The 12941-nt window shown below is 40.1% G+C and overlaps 1 protein-coding gene across 2 annotated transcripts in view; it reads left to right on the top strand.

Moving 5' to 3' along the window:
- rbfox1 (RNA binding fox-1 homolog 1) overlaps positions 1–12941 on the top strand; it is a 92087-nt gene that overhangs the window by 63798 nt on the left and 15348 nt on the right. For both annotated transcript variants that reach the window (XM_083978104.1, XM_083978105.1), the window contains one exon: positions 4250–4314. In XM_083978104.1, coding sequence (XP_083834230.1) covers positions 4250–4314 — 65 coding nt within the window. The remainder of the gene's footprint in view (positions 1–4249; positions 4315–12941) is intronic.

The following is a 12941-nucleotide window of genomic DNA, read 5'->3' as shown; positions in this document are numbered from 1 at the left end:
TAAAAATATTTGTCTTGGAAATGTATTCAAGTAAGAGTAATAAGTACCAAAGAAATCTAATACTCAAGTAAAGTACAAATCCTCTGGATATGTACTTACGTACAGTACTCAAGTAAATTTACTCCGTTACTGTCCACCACTGGTAACAAGCATGTGTTTTCTTTTTTTCCCTGCAGGGATCAATACAGTTTTTGTAGCTTCATAAGCCATCTCGTGTTCTTTTGTATGCTGTGAATACTGTGATGTGGTTGAACATGGAAATGGATATGATGTATGCATGTCCACACGGTATGACTGTTAGCTTGTGATGTTCTGAGGAGGAACCTGGCGTGGCAGGTCTGAAGATGGTGGAGTGTCCTCTCACAATCTAAGACGATGAGACTGAACCACACTGTCATGCACTACGCAGCATCAAGCTAACCCTGACACAGTCAGTATGTTTACATGCACAGCTTAAAGCCCCTGTACAGACTTTTCATTTAGTGTTGATTTTGGCGGCCCCTGTGGACGAAAGTGGTGGTGTTTTGCTGGAATGAAGACTGCATTTCCCACTGTCGTGAAGACGTTTGTCTGGCCGGCGCGTGTAGATTTGTTTTTTTTGTTTTTTTTTGCAGCGTAATGTATCTATTCATATAGTTTCGTCAGTGGTCCGACCCGACCATGCCTTCAAGAGGTATAGAATTAGACTACTTAGAAATAGCGTATCTTCACACTGATGGGCTCATTTGCTGTTGTAGGTAACAGAGACACATCAGCAGAAACCAGAGACGTTTGCGTATCCAGTTAAAAGCTCCGTACAGGGGCTTTAATCGAGCTATGCTCAAAATTCGATTTTGGCATCTAAACGGACTTCTGTCCTTTTCCCAGTTTACATGCAACTGAGGAAATCGAGTAACTGACGGGAACGTGTCCTCCTCCTCAACACCAGGTGTTGCCTATGCGTTTCAGCGGGTTAATACGCCCCCTTTTCCGGTTGACCTATTGACCTAGACCGGCATTTTCAAACAACAGGAAGATGGTCAATCGTACAGCTTTGTTCATCTCGTACGTAATGTGAGTGTAACGTAAGGTCCCTGGTGCACTCTCTCACCCATAAAGGACGTGCAAACCAGACTGCCAATCGGTCATTGACCTCTTGGCAAACGGTGCGGGAGAGCAGGGTTCAAACCCCACCTGGGGCAGTCTGTACCAAACACAACGCAGACGGCCAGGTAACATCGGCTAGATGCACGTTACTTATTGTGCAGATAATGTGCACGCCGTCCCTCGAGGTCATAGTGATTTCGAGAGGCAGACAAGAACGCTGCAACGCTACAACAACAGCTTCTGCGACCGGCTTTCTTAGATGTTTTTGTTTCAGGGTCTTACACCAGCGCGGGGGGTGTAGAGCATTCACACATGTGTTGTCCAGTTAAAAGAATAGTTCACCCAAAAATCATTATCTACTCACCCTCAAGTGGACTAAGGGCTGGGAGAAGTTTCAGAGTCCTCCGTGGCTTCTCTGAGTTACAGGGGGTCTCGGCATAGCAGTGCATGTCCATATAACGGTTGCAAATGGATACCAACTGTCTTCATAACAAAAAGACACACCAAAGAACATCCAAATACCTCAATAGTGCTCGTATGTAATGTCCGTCTTGTATTGAAGCCCTGAAATGTGAAATTGTTCCGAAAAATATTAATCACACTGACGCCGGCGCAAATCTTGCGATCTTTGCAATTTCGGGGCTTCAATACAAGACGGACATTACATACGAGCAGCATGGAGGTATTTGGATGTTTTTTGGTGTGTCTTTTTGTTACGAAGACAGTTGGTATCCATTTGCAACCGTTATATGGACATGCACTGCTACGCCGAGACCCCCTGTAACACAGAGAAGCCACGGAGGACTCTGAAACTTCTCCCAGCCCTTAGTCAACATGAGGGTGAGTAGATAATGAGTGAGATTTCAATTTTGAGTGAACTATTCCTTTAAACTCCAATTAAAGGCTGGTTTATACCTCCGGATACGGATGAATTTCGTCCGTCTGTATCAAACGTTATCTCCGTAACTGGCCTTCATACCTCCGTCCGGTTTAACCGTTTTTATGGACGTAACGCAACTTATCCTCTAGGCGGCAGTGTGTGTCTAATTACAGCGTCGTTGACACGGCAAATGTTGCCATGTCAACGAACGCTGTCATTACTGGCACCAACATTAAATGTATGTACCCACTCACCCTCTCACATATCTTCTCCAAATTCTGCACCGTTTTTAAATGTTTAATGTTTACTCTCGTCTTCTCCTCCTTCTTTGAATTTCTGGCAACTACTCTCTTCTTCGCCGATTTTCGTAATGGAGTGACTTTTCTCTGCTTCTGACTCAGTACTGCCACCTCGGTTACTGGTGGTATTGCTCCGTTTCATCCGGAGCACTCCGGATTCGTAAGCTCAGAGGCAACGGATCCACTGACGGATGAAATGACCTCCGGATACGGACGAAAGTGTCCGTATCCGTTTTTACCGTAGGGTATAAATGGGCCTTAAGGCTAAACATGCCGGAGAAAGTCAAATTCCAATCGCGTTATCTGGGTGTCTTAATCGGAGTATAGTAGTCGGACTAACGCGTTTACATGTGCTCAACTGTCCAGTAATAGTCGGATTAAGGCAATAATTCGGTTTTCCCAAGTGTAAACGTACTGAGTGTAAGTGGTTGCACTAATGCCAGCTCCCCTCTCTGTACTCAAAAGATTTCAGGTTTATTTAGCCCCGCCCCCTGTCGCCACAATTTGACAGGATTGGTTCTGTATAGGTTTGTGATGTATGAAAGCCTCTCTGTCTGAATCTGTGTTCATGGAACTGGGCCTTTAGCGTTCAGTATGTAATTTTCAGATGGAGTTTGATGTTGTTAAAAATAGTGACAGGGACTGAGCTGATGGCAAAGTTATGATGTCATTAGCAAGTAATTAATGACATTAACCAGTATCATGAGTTTTTATTAGAGAGGTTCAAGTCCAAGCAGTACAGACAATGGATGGATGGTTCAAGTCCACAATCTCCATCAGCTATGAGCTTTGAGTCTTTGGGCAAGATACTGATCCTGCAATAGGCCCCAGTGTATTGTGTGGTGTGTGTTGCTATATGCAGGGAAAATTACTGCATGAAAGTGTGTGTGAATGGGAACATGTGACTAGCTTATAAATGTAGTCAATTTATTATGTAAGTGTGAAACTCAACAACATATAGCAAACATTAGTTTTTGTAGAAGACTTCAACTACTTTCAAAATTATTTTTTAAAATGTTGCTTTTTTAAAAATACAAGACCTAACTACAACATCTACCTCATTAAACATGGGAGGAGATTCTGGAAACTAATATCAAAATATCACTAAAATGCTGTCATCCCCCAAAATCCATATTATTTCCAAGTTAAAGCTTCAGTTGGTAACAATTATTCAGTTATATTTCTGGCCTTCAGTCAGAACCCAGATTGTGCAAACTTCATAAGAGGAGCATCATCAGGATATTAAACACAGGAGGCACAGGTAGTCATTAAACCACCTCGTACTGTAGAACAGAGGCACTGTTGAAACAACACAACTGCAGAATAAGAAACCTGACGAATGTTCACAGCTCATCCTTCAATCAGATAAAACCAAAAAATCTAAGTGTCTGGATCAGATGCGGTCCAGCAGGTCTGGCGTGGACCTGGTCAGGACCACCAAAGTGGAGCAAGCTGGTGTTTGACTGAGTGAGAGCAGAAGGTGGAGGAGACTGCGTGAATGAAATCTATACTAAATAAAAAAGTCTGCGTGACAACGATTTAACACACAGAGGAAATCATACACTTGAACTAGGATGTGTTTGTCACAGGCCTGAGTTTAATAGAAAAATGAATAAATGAATAAAAAAGTGAAGGTACTATCTCTCATCTAAGCATCTCTGACAGATCTGTGTCAGACTGGGGTCGTCCTGTAGGATCCAGTCTGTCCTCAACAACAAAGCTGGACACGCCAAATATTAACAAAATAAAAGAGTAATTAAGGTGAACTGACTTTAATGTGAAAGCTCTTTTTTTGGGCTAATCTGTATTAAATAAGGAGTATGATGTCAACCAGAGGTGGACTCAGCTTTATTGTTTGCTAAAAGTGTTTGTTAATGTTGTCTTATCTACCGGTATGTCTCATTTCCAATGTCTGACTCACTTCAGTATAAAACTGTACTGTAATCTTGACTGTTGTCTGTTTGTGTGTGTTGTGTGTTTTCAGGGTGGTTACGCTGCCTACAGATATGCCCAGCCTACTGCTGCCACAGCTGCTGCATACAGTGACAGGTAAGAAACACGCTGAATATTCATATGAGCCTGTTCATACTGTATGTCCTGTAGTGAATTCTGACAAAGAGGCAAAGGGATGGTGGTGGATGAATGAAAGTGGTACAGAAGAGCGGTGGCTGATTCCCATGTGACCCTTTAATAACGCTCATCCTGTCGTCGTTATTATAAACCTGGCTAAAGATGAATTAAGACCGTCAAATGTTCATATACGATATCCATCATAGACCACGGTGGTCAAACTGGAATGAGGCTGGATGAGCTATGCTTCATCATGATCTTTTTTTTTGTGTAGACAGACAGACAGACAGACAGACAGACAGACAGACAGATACTTTTATTGTCATTTCCACAACAACAAAATTGAAAGTGCATCTCCTGCAGTGCAAAATTCATAAAAACATTTTAAAAACATAAAACACACATGGCATTAACCATCCACAGCCTTACTGAGCAGTACTTTAGGGTAAATACTGTTCTTTAATATGTTTGTAGTGGCTTTAATTGTCCGGTTTCTCCTGCTAGAGGGGAGTAGCTCAAACAGACAGTGACCAGGATGTGTTGTGTCATTGAGGATCTTTTTTGCTTTTGTGAGACAGCGGGAGCTATAAAGTTCATTCAAAGTGGGGAGAGTGCAGCCAACGATCTTTTGGGCAGTGGTTATTTACCCCGCTGAAGCGCCACCTTCTCTGCTATTGTGCAGCTGGCATACCACACACACAGACAGTATGTTTATGGACTTTTAATGCAACAGTGGTAGAAGGCCAGCAGTAGCTTCTGGGAAAGGCAGTTCTTCCTGATCAGTCCCAGGAAATAGAGTCTAATAATAATAATAATAATGAACATCAGTAAAATACACTTTTAAATATGGCAGAGTTAGCATAAATGCTAATTTGCATCTCTGGCCCCTAGGTGTCGGATATTAAAACAGTACAGTAGCTACATACAATACAAACAGTTAGAATAACAATATGAAGTGCATAATGTAAAGTGCCCTTTATGTTTGCAAGATATAGAATTCAACATTTAAACATTTATATGAAAGCACTACAGTGACAATGACGAAAACTAAAACAGCGCATATGAATTAAATAATAGACTGCAATTTGCACAAAATAAACATATCAGAGTGGTCTTGAAGATCCACTCTCACACTCATTTCCGAGGCCTGGGATGGCTGACAGTAGAGGACCGAGTGGCCGCGCTCACACACATCAGTTCATGGTATTTGCTGTGACATCACAACCTCTTATTTTAGAGATTATTTTAGGTGGTTCAACGACACTTACAACCACAGGACCAGGGCCGGTCAGCACCTTTACTTACAGTGGAGCATATGGTGTGGAATTGTCCTTCAGCTTAAATCAATTAGCTCTAGATATCAGTTTAAAGTGGCAGTAAAAAGGCGGCAGTTGGATCGTTCGGAGCGGTAGAGAGATTCCATTGGAGGGTCTACTCTTCTTATCTGTACTAGCTTTGTGTGTTTTATGTATTATATGTATTCTGATTGTTAATGGACTGTTGCCGCTTGGTTGCTGACATCCTGAGAGGACCACAGTGGTAATAAGTCTTGGACTTTTCTGTGCCAGTTTTTATTGGAATGTCGTGATGTCAGTCCCTTCCATTGTGTGTGGGATAGGGGTGTATGTGGTTCTTTTATTTGTATCCATTTGTTCAGTCAGACAGGACAACAATCACAGAATACATTTTTATTTAAAGCACCAAATTGCAAAGACTAAGTTAAAACAAAGTGTATTTCTGTGGTGGGTGTTAAAATATGGAATTCCTTAACAGTCGAAGAAAAAAGCTATACAAATATTAAAATATAGGCTATTATAGGTATTATAAGTTCTCTTCGTCCTGCCCCTTTCCAATCCCATAATTGGAATGAACAATTAAATGAATGAAATTGTGCTGCGCTGCGTCATATGATCTGCCTAACTGTGACTGCAGTTTTGGTTTGTTACAGCTCATGAGATGAGTTTTGACAGTGGTGTATGTAGGGCATTCCTGTATTGAAGGCGGTAGATTTGTTCTACTGAGCTGAAATTCAATACTTATCTTTAAAAGTGTCATCATCTGGCTCTGTGTCGCTGTAGCTTTCATTACTACTAGTACACAATGAATCTTGGGAAAGGTTGAACCATGAGAAAAATCAGGGGTCTCCATGGTGACAGAGGTCTGGTATGTTTGCCCCAGAGTTGGAACAGGAACAGGTTCTTCTCGTTGATTTCATATTGTATCATGCATTAGTGGTTATTTAGAGGGGAAGTGCACTTTTTGGTACTTGGCTTCATTTTTCAGCTTTGCAGGTTAATGCTTGAGCTAACTATTGACACCAGGCCAGTTACTATAGCAACGTTATACTACATGCTCACAGCTGATGGGGATTGTGGAGTTGAACCTCTCTGCTTAAAGACACCCTAAACCAAAAAATTTAAGACATTTCAGCAGCAAAGGCGCAATGCACGCCATAACTGAGCATTTTAGATTTGAAAATGCTGTTTCTGAAAAAATAATTTACATAATATATGCACAGGGTAGAATGCGGGAGTAACGTAAACGCTGGACAGCGATGGCCGAGACTCTGTGTTGGGGTGTGGAGCGGTTAAAGGGATAAGGGGGAAGCCATCCTGATGCGCACCGCTATTACCTAGCAACCCAGACCAGACAGCGGAGGTGGGTGGGCGCAAGTCATGATTTATTTGCATACTCATGAATATTCGTAGAACTTGGATTTTTCGATGAGGGAGAAAAAGTAGTGTGTGTAGTAAGTAGTAGTGTTTTTAGCCTTTTTTTAAATAATTTTTTTTGTGGGAAAGCAATTCTAATCAAAAAATAGTCATATCAGAGCATTTTTACAAATTTTAAAATGCCTCTTTAGGGGGACTTTAATGTATTAAACAAGGTTTTTGCCTGAATTTAATTGCAGATTACCATGTAGTCATAGTTCTATTAAATAAAAAATCTGCCTGGTGAACACTAGATTTGAAATAGTGGTTTCTAGGACTGAAATGATATTTGAGAGTGTTTTATCTCCCATAAGCCTTTCTCCATTTTATTAATAATAGATATATTCATAACACAATGAATAATTTGTGCTAAATTAGTAAGCACTGGAGTGTAATTTTAGTTTATAATTGCATGGAACTTGGGGATGTCTGTCCTTTTTTGATTTATTATTCATCTATTCATCTTCAGCCTCACTTTCCTCACCTTTTTCCTTCTCTCTTTTTTTGTTGAGCCTGGTTTGAATTAGGCGTGCTGGATGACAGAAACACATCTATATCAATCCATCAGGAGCACGATGTGAAATCATAGTGACACGGCTTTGGCTCAAGACAATAGCGGAGCTCATATCTTAGTTGCTATACAGCAGGTTCACTTGAAAAGGAACTATATGCTCATGAATGACGACAGTGGCTATATTTGCCAAGGGCAAAATAATGGAAAGCCAAGATTAGAAGTGGACAAGATTTATTCCTCTGCGTAAGAGCTTTAATTCTGAAAGAGAGGAGGAGAAACCAGAGATGAGCAACAGAGAAGTAGATTAAAGCAGTGGTCCTCTCTGTTTTAACACCCTTCATGTTACACAGTCATGGACATAAATCACAGTGATATGAGGGGCACAGTAATGGGTAATGAGCAATAACTTAATGCTGACTGTATTGATTAATGTACTCAAATTCTAATCAAATAAAAACTATTTGCTTTAAAACCGGAGACATAATTTATAAACTGTACATGTCATTATAATGACCCTCAATCTTTTACCAGATACAGTGGCTTAATGTACTGTAAATACAAGTGGATCAGTCTACGTCTATGGATCTCTGGACTGGAGGAAGTTGCTTCTCCTCTGTTGAAGGATTGGCTGTAATATACCAGACCTCGGTATCATTGACAAAATCATTTCTCTCTCTCCACTGGGGAAAAATCCATTGAAGCTCTGATTGAGGGTCAGTGGTTGGGTGAAGTGTCACCTCTTATTTTACTGACAGTCTCCTGTCACACCGGCCTTTGTTCCCATCCAGGCCAGAAAAATCTTGTCAGCCTTTTTTTTTTTCAATACTTGTTAAACATAAGAAGTTATGGGTGAGTAGAACCTAGTGTAAAATCTTGGAATTGTATCTTTAACAGTTTATTGAGCCACAAGTCACCAGTCATTTTATAGAACTAATAAAGTTTGCACTACATTAGGGATGAGGGGAGGAATCAATACAGCAAAGTATTGTGATATTTTGCATGGCAATATTGTATCGATATACAGACGCCAAGTATCGATCTGAACAGACTTAAGAGGTCTAAAACTGATCTTAATAAAGTTTTCATTTGGAGACATAATTTGCAGTTGAAAAAAGATAATACAATCACAATATATCGCAGCATATTGCAATGTTTTTTTTAATTTTTTTTTATTTTCTCACATCCAATTTCATAACAATTCAACATCCATTAGGACATTTCATTGGGTCAAGTGGTCTGGACAAACAATCAGCATAAGTTTGTGTGTGTAAAAAATAAATCAGAAAATCAAAATAAGAATAATCAAATTCTTTAAAAAATAAAAATAAAACCTGTAGCGCCACATTATGTAATAATGTAATACATTTTCACCTCATGATGTAATAACGCCGCATTTTGTAATAAAATTCTTGAATGCTATAAACGTTGCCACATTTTGTAATAAGTTGTTGCATATTGCAGCGAATTATTACAAAATACGGTTGTTGCACTTTTTATGAAAAAAATGTAATAATTCGGTGCAATATGTAACAATTTATTACAAAATGCGGCAAAGTATATTACATATTGCATTCAAGAATTTAATTACAAAATGTGGCAGATTATTACAAAATGCGGCGGTGTTACATAATGACGTGGAAATGTATTACATTATTACATAATGCAGTGCCCAACCCAAACAAAAAACAAAACAAAAGAGATTACAGAAAAGAGATATTGCAATATTTTTAATATGGCAATAATATTGTATTGAGACACAAGTATCGTGATAATATCGTACCACATCCCATCCCTACACTGCATCATCATGGATTCATGCACAGATAATTATGGTGCGGTAGCAAACTTTTGGAAATGTGAATGCTGTCTGATATTTAAGTTAAATGCAGTTGGACAACAGTTGAACAGGCTTCTGTGAGCTTTTTAAGAGCAATTCAGCTAAATCCTGTTTGACGTATCGTACAGTGATTGAGATATTATTACTCCAGGGTGCGTCAGTTCGCTGTGACATCACTGTCAGGTGTTGCTACAAGTGCGACAAATCACACTCTACCACCCGTCCATGACACGTTGGAGTTTTCACCCTGCTTCGCTGCATCCAAGTGGCAACACAGTGAAGAAAATTGAGCTTTAAAGCATCTGCAGAGGTCCAGATGAAGACTGTGTGGCTGTTTCACCCAGATCTGGTATAACACCTGTGAGTTTCTTGCTTGCGTACCTGTGCAGCCTTGAAGAGCCCATCTGTCCGGGGCCGCTCTGGCACTATGTGGGTCATGTTTGTGCCATGAAGGTCACAGAGGGGATGCAACCAACAGCTGCTTTCACGAGGCCTGACCAGACCCAGACTCACGCAGACACGCTCATACAAGCACATTATGAGAGTTCACAAATTACTGCACATGCTGCACATGAATAAGCACTGACCTCTTGGTCCTTTACCAGAGCAGCAGTTTTTTTTTTTTTCTAGAATGTCAGCATCTCAACATTTGTGATAAGCTCATTCATTTGTCCATCTTGATTTAAATTTGCTCATAAAATGACATTTAAAAAAAAAAAGTACAGACACTGTAGATAATTTTATCTCTGACATTGTTCTGTTTTCATCTCAGTACCTTAAAATAACAGAAAATTCTCTCATTCTGTTGTGGGTGGTGGTCAAGTCAAGTCAAGTCATTTTTATTTCTAGAGCACATTTAAAAACAACAGATGTTGACCAAAGTGCTTTACAGTGGTGACACTAGTGTTTGCAAAATGAAATCAGATTATATTAAAGGGGTACGCCAACATTTTTTTCCCCTGTCTTGCCTCACTCCCGAGTCCATGACAAGCAGATAAGACACCATCCTTTGCCTTTGGCGTATCCCTTTAAAGTCTATAGGGAAGTTATGGTCTCCGAAAAAAGAAGATGAAGCAGGATAGTTTTAGGCCATGATTGACACCTGCCTATCAATCCAAATTTATTGCACATTAAAAACTACAAACAGTCCAGAAATATCTCACTATATTGCATAACATAATGGAGTCTGGCACAAACATCCATGGTGCTCAGAGGATGAACCCTATGATTGTTCATCTTGTGCGATCACATTCACATTTCCCTGCTAGCTCTGATGTCGGGCGCACACATAGATATACTGACTAGATGCCGCCTTCTGCTTCTCAGCGTACGTCAATAGCGCCGCCATCTTGGTCCGGGGTTCTGACCATAGACAAGCAGTCAGACCCGGTCAGACCCTTGTAGAACAAATTTCAGTGTATTATGCATGTGGGTGTGTGTCTGAGTATCTAAGTGTATGTTTAATAAAAAAATTATAAAAAATCATAAATATATGTCTGACATTTATAATAAATCAAACGGCTTGAAAATCGGTTGAATATTCGGTGTGTTATGGCGATTTTAATGGTTGATAGACGTCTGCCTCTGTTGACTGATGCAGTAAGTAGACACGGCTTCCCCCGTACCAAGATGGTGGCCACGCATCTAGTCAGTATATATATCTATGGGGCGCACACTAGCGTGCTAACATTAGCATTTAGCTCTGTGCCAGAGAACCGTTAGCACACGTGTGAGACAGATTTCCAGGCTTTCATCTCTCTGTCACAAAGATATCATTTGGAAAATCTGCAAAAACAAAGGCTGATGAGATGCAGTTGAAAGCAAAGCGACCGCAGCAGCTCAGATGGTTTGAGAGACAGTGTTGTAGATGCCAAATATCTTTATAGCTTACCTCTTCCTCCAAATATTCACTATGTCCTTAAACCTTGTGCATTTCACAGCTTTAGTTTGTAGAGCTGCTGGAAATGTTTCCATGTTTATCTTTTCACCTCAGGGTCACTTTAAGAATGCGTTTGACTCAAATTGCATTTAAATTTGTGTTGTAGTTGCAGCTTAACACACACTCTCACTTATGGACTGTCTCTCCCCCTCTCTCTCTCTCTCTCTCTCTCTCTCTCTCTCTGACACACACACACACCCACACTCGCACACTGATCATGGGTTAGAGCTCTGCACTGTGAGATAAGATAGGTCAAACGCGGAGCTGGGTTGAGAGGGGTGCTGGGGGGACTGCGTGGTGAATAGCAATGTCCAAAACTAATTGGGATTAACTTCTAATCGCTTCAACCACTGGGCCGCTATGCCGCTCAATTATGGGCAGAGGCCCCGGCCTCTGATTGGCCCTTATCGTGACTAGGCTAGGACAGGAAGGAGGGATGGGGAAGAGGGGGAGAGCACGGCTGTCCACTAAAAATAATCACTGCTGCTGTCTGTTTCCTCCTATATATAGTTCTCATTGATTCTTTTATTGTCTGTACACCATATTTAATCTGCTTTCATGAAGATTTGTGATGTTCATTTCTTTCATTGAAGTAAATAAAACACTGAATAACCCTTGATGTTATTCTATTAAATAGGTCAGTACACAGGAGGTAGACAATTTCATTGTTTACTCTGGATAATAATGCTTTTATGGGAACGGTTTCTAGTTATTAAAATTATTATTAATATTATAGTTTTCAATTAACTTGACAGGTCATGAAATTTGGAAAATCCCCGATACCTTATGTTCCACAGAGATTTCTCCCATTCCATTGTTTGAAGCTCGATTTCTAACACAAGTCATTTAAATTTCCTCCTCTGTTTGTCAAGAAGAATGAGGTCAGGACCCAAGTGCAGATAAAACACCGGACTGTTGAATGATTTATTAACTAAGAAAAACTACAGTTGTCTTCAAGGTTACAACCCAGTTTATCCAGAGTCATATAAAGAATGAATCTCTGGTGTGAAAGTGTCATCATTTCTTTGTAGTGTCTTGAGTAATGCTAAAAAAAAAAAAAAAAGTGTTTTATTTGATCACCAAACTCAAACTGGTTCATCCTTGGGTCAAAGTGAACATTTGTATAAATATTTAGGAAAGGACCTCAAGACTTTACAAAGATATTATGTTTGCTATAGGCCCAAACCTCTAATTAGTAAAACTAAACACCTGAATCCCAGGAGCATGAGAAACGTCAAAGATTAAACAAATAAAAATGTAAAAAAAAAAAAAAAAAAAATTATACATGAAGGTGACACAGATATGGCGAAGAAACAACCAACTGATACAAAATCAATTATTACGACAAAAAACAGGAAATGAAGTAAAGTCAATGTGTCAATAGTATCCAAACAGAGTGGATATACACTTGTGCACCAGTCAACCTAATGTGCATGTCTGTGGGAGGAAAATGGAGAACCCAGAGAGGAACATATGGTGCTTTTCCACTCGCGCGGCGCGACCCATTTTTTTTTTTGCTTTTCCACTAGCACTAGTACCTGGTACCAGGTACCATTTTTAGTACCTCCTCGGCCCTGGTTCCAAGCGAGCCGAAGCGATACTATA

Source organism: Trachurus trachurus (assembly GCF_905171665.1).
Source record: "Trachurus trachurus genome assembly, chromosome: 8".
NCBI lineage: Eukaryota > Metazoa > Chordata > Actinopteri > Carangiformes > Carangidae > Trachurus > Trachurus trachurus.
The sequence above is the reverse complement of the archived record's forward strand: the minus strand, read 5'-3'. Positions and strand labels throughout refer to the sequence as shown.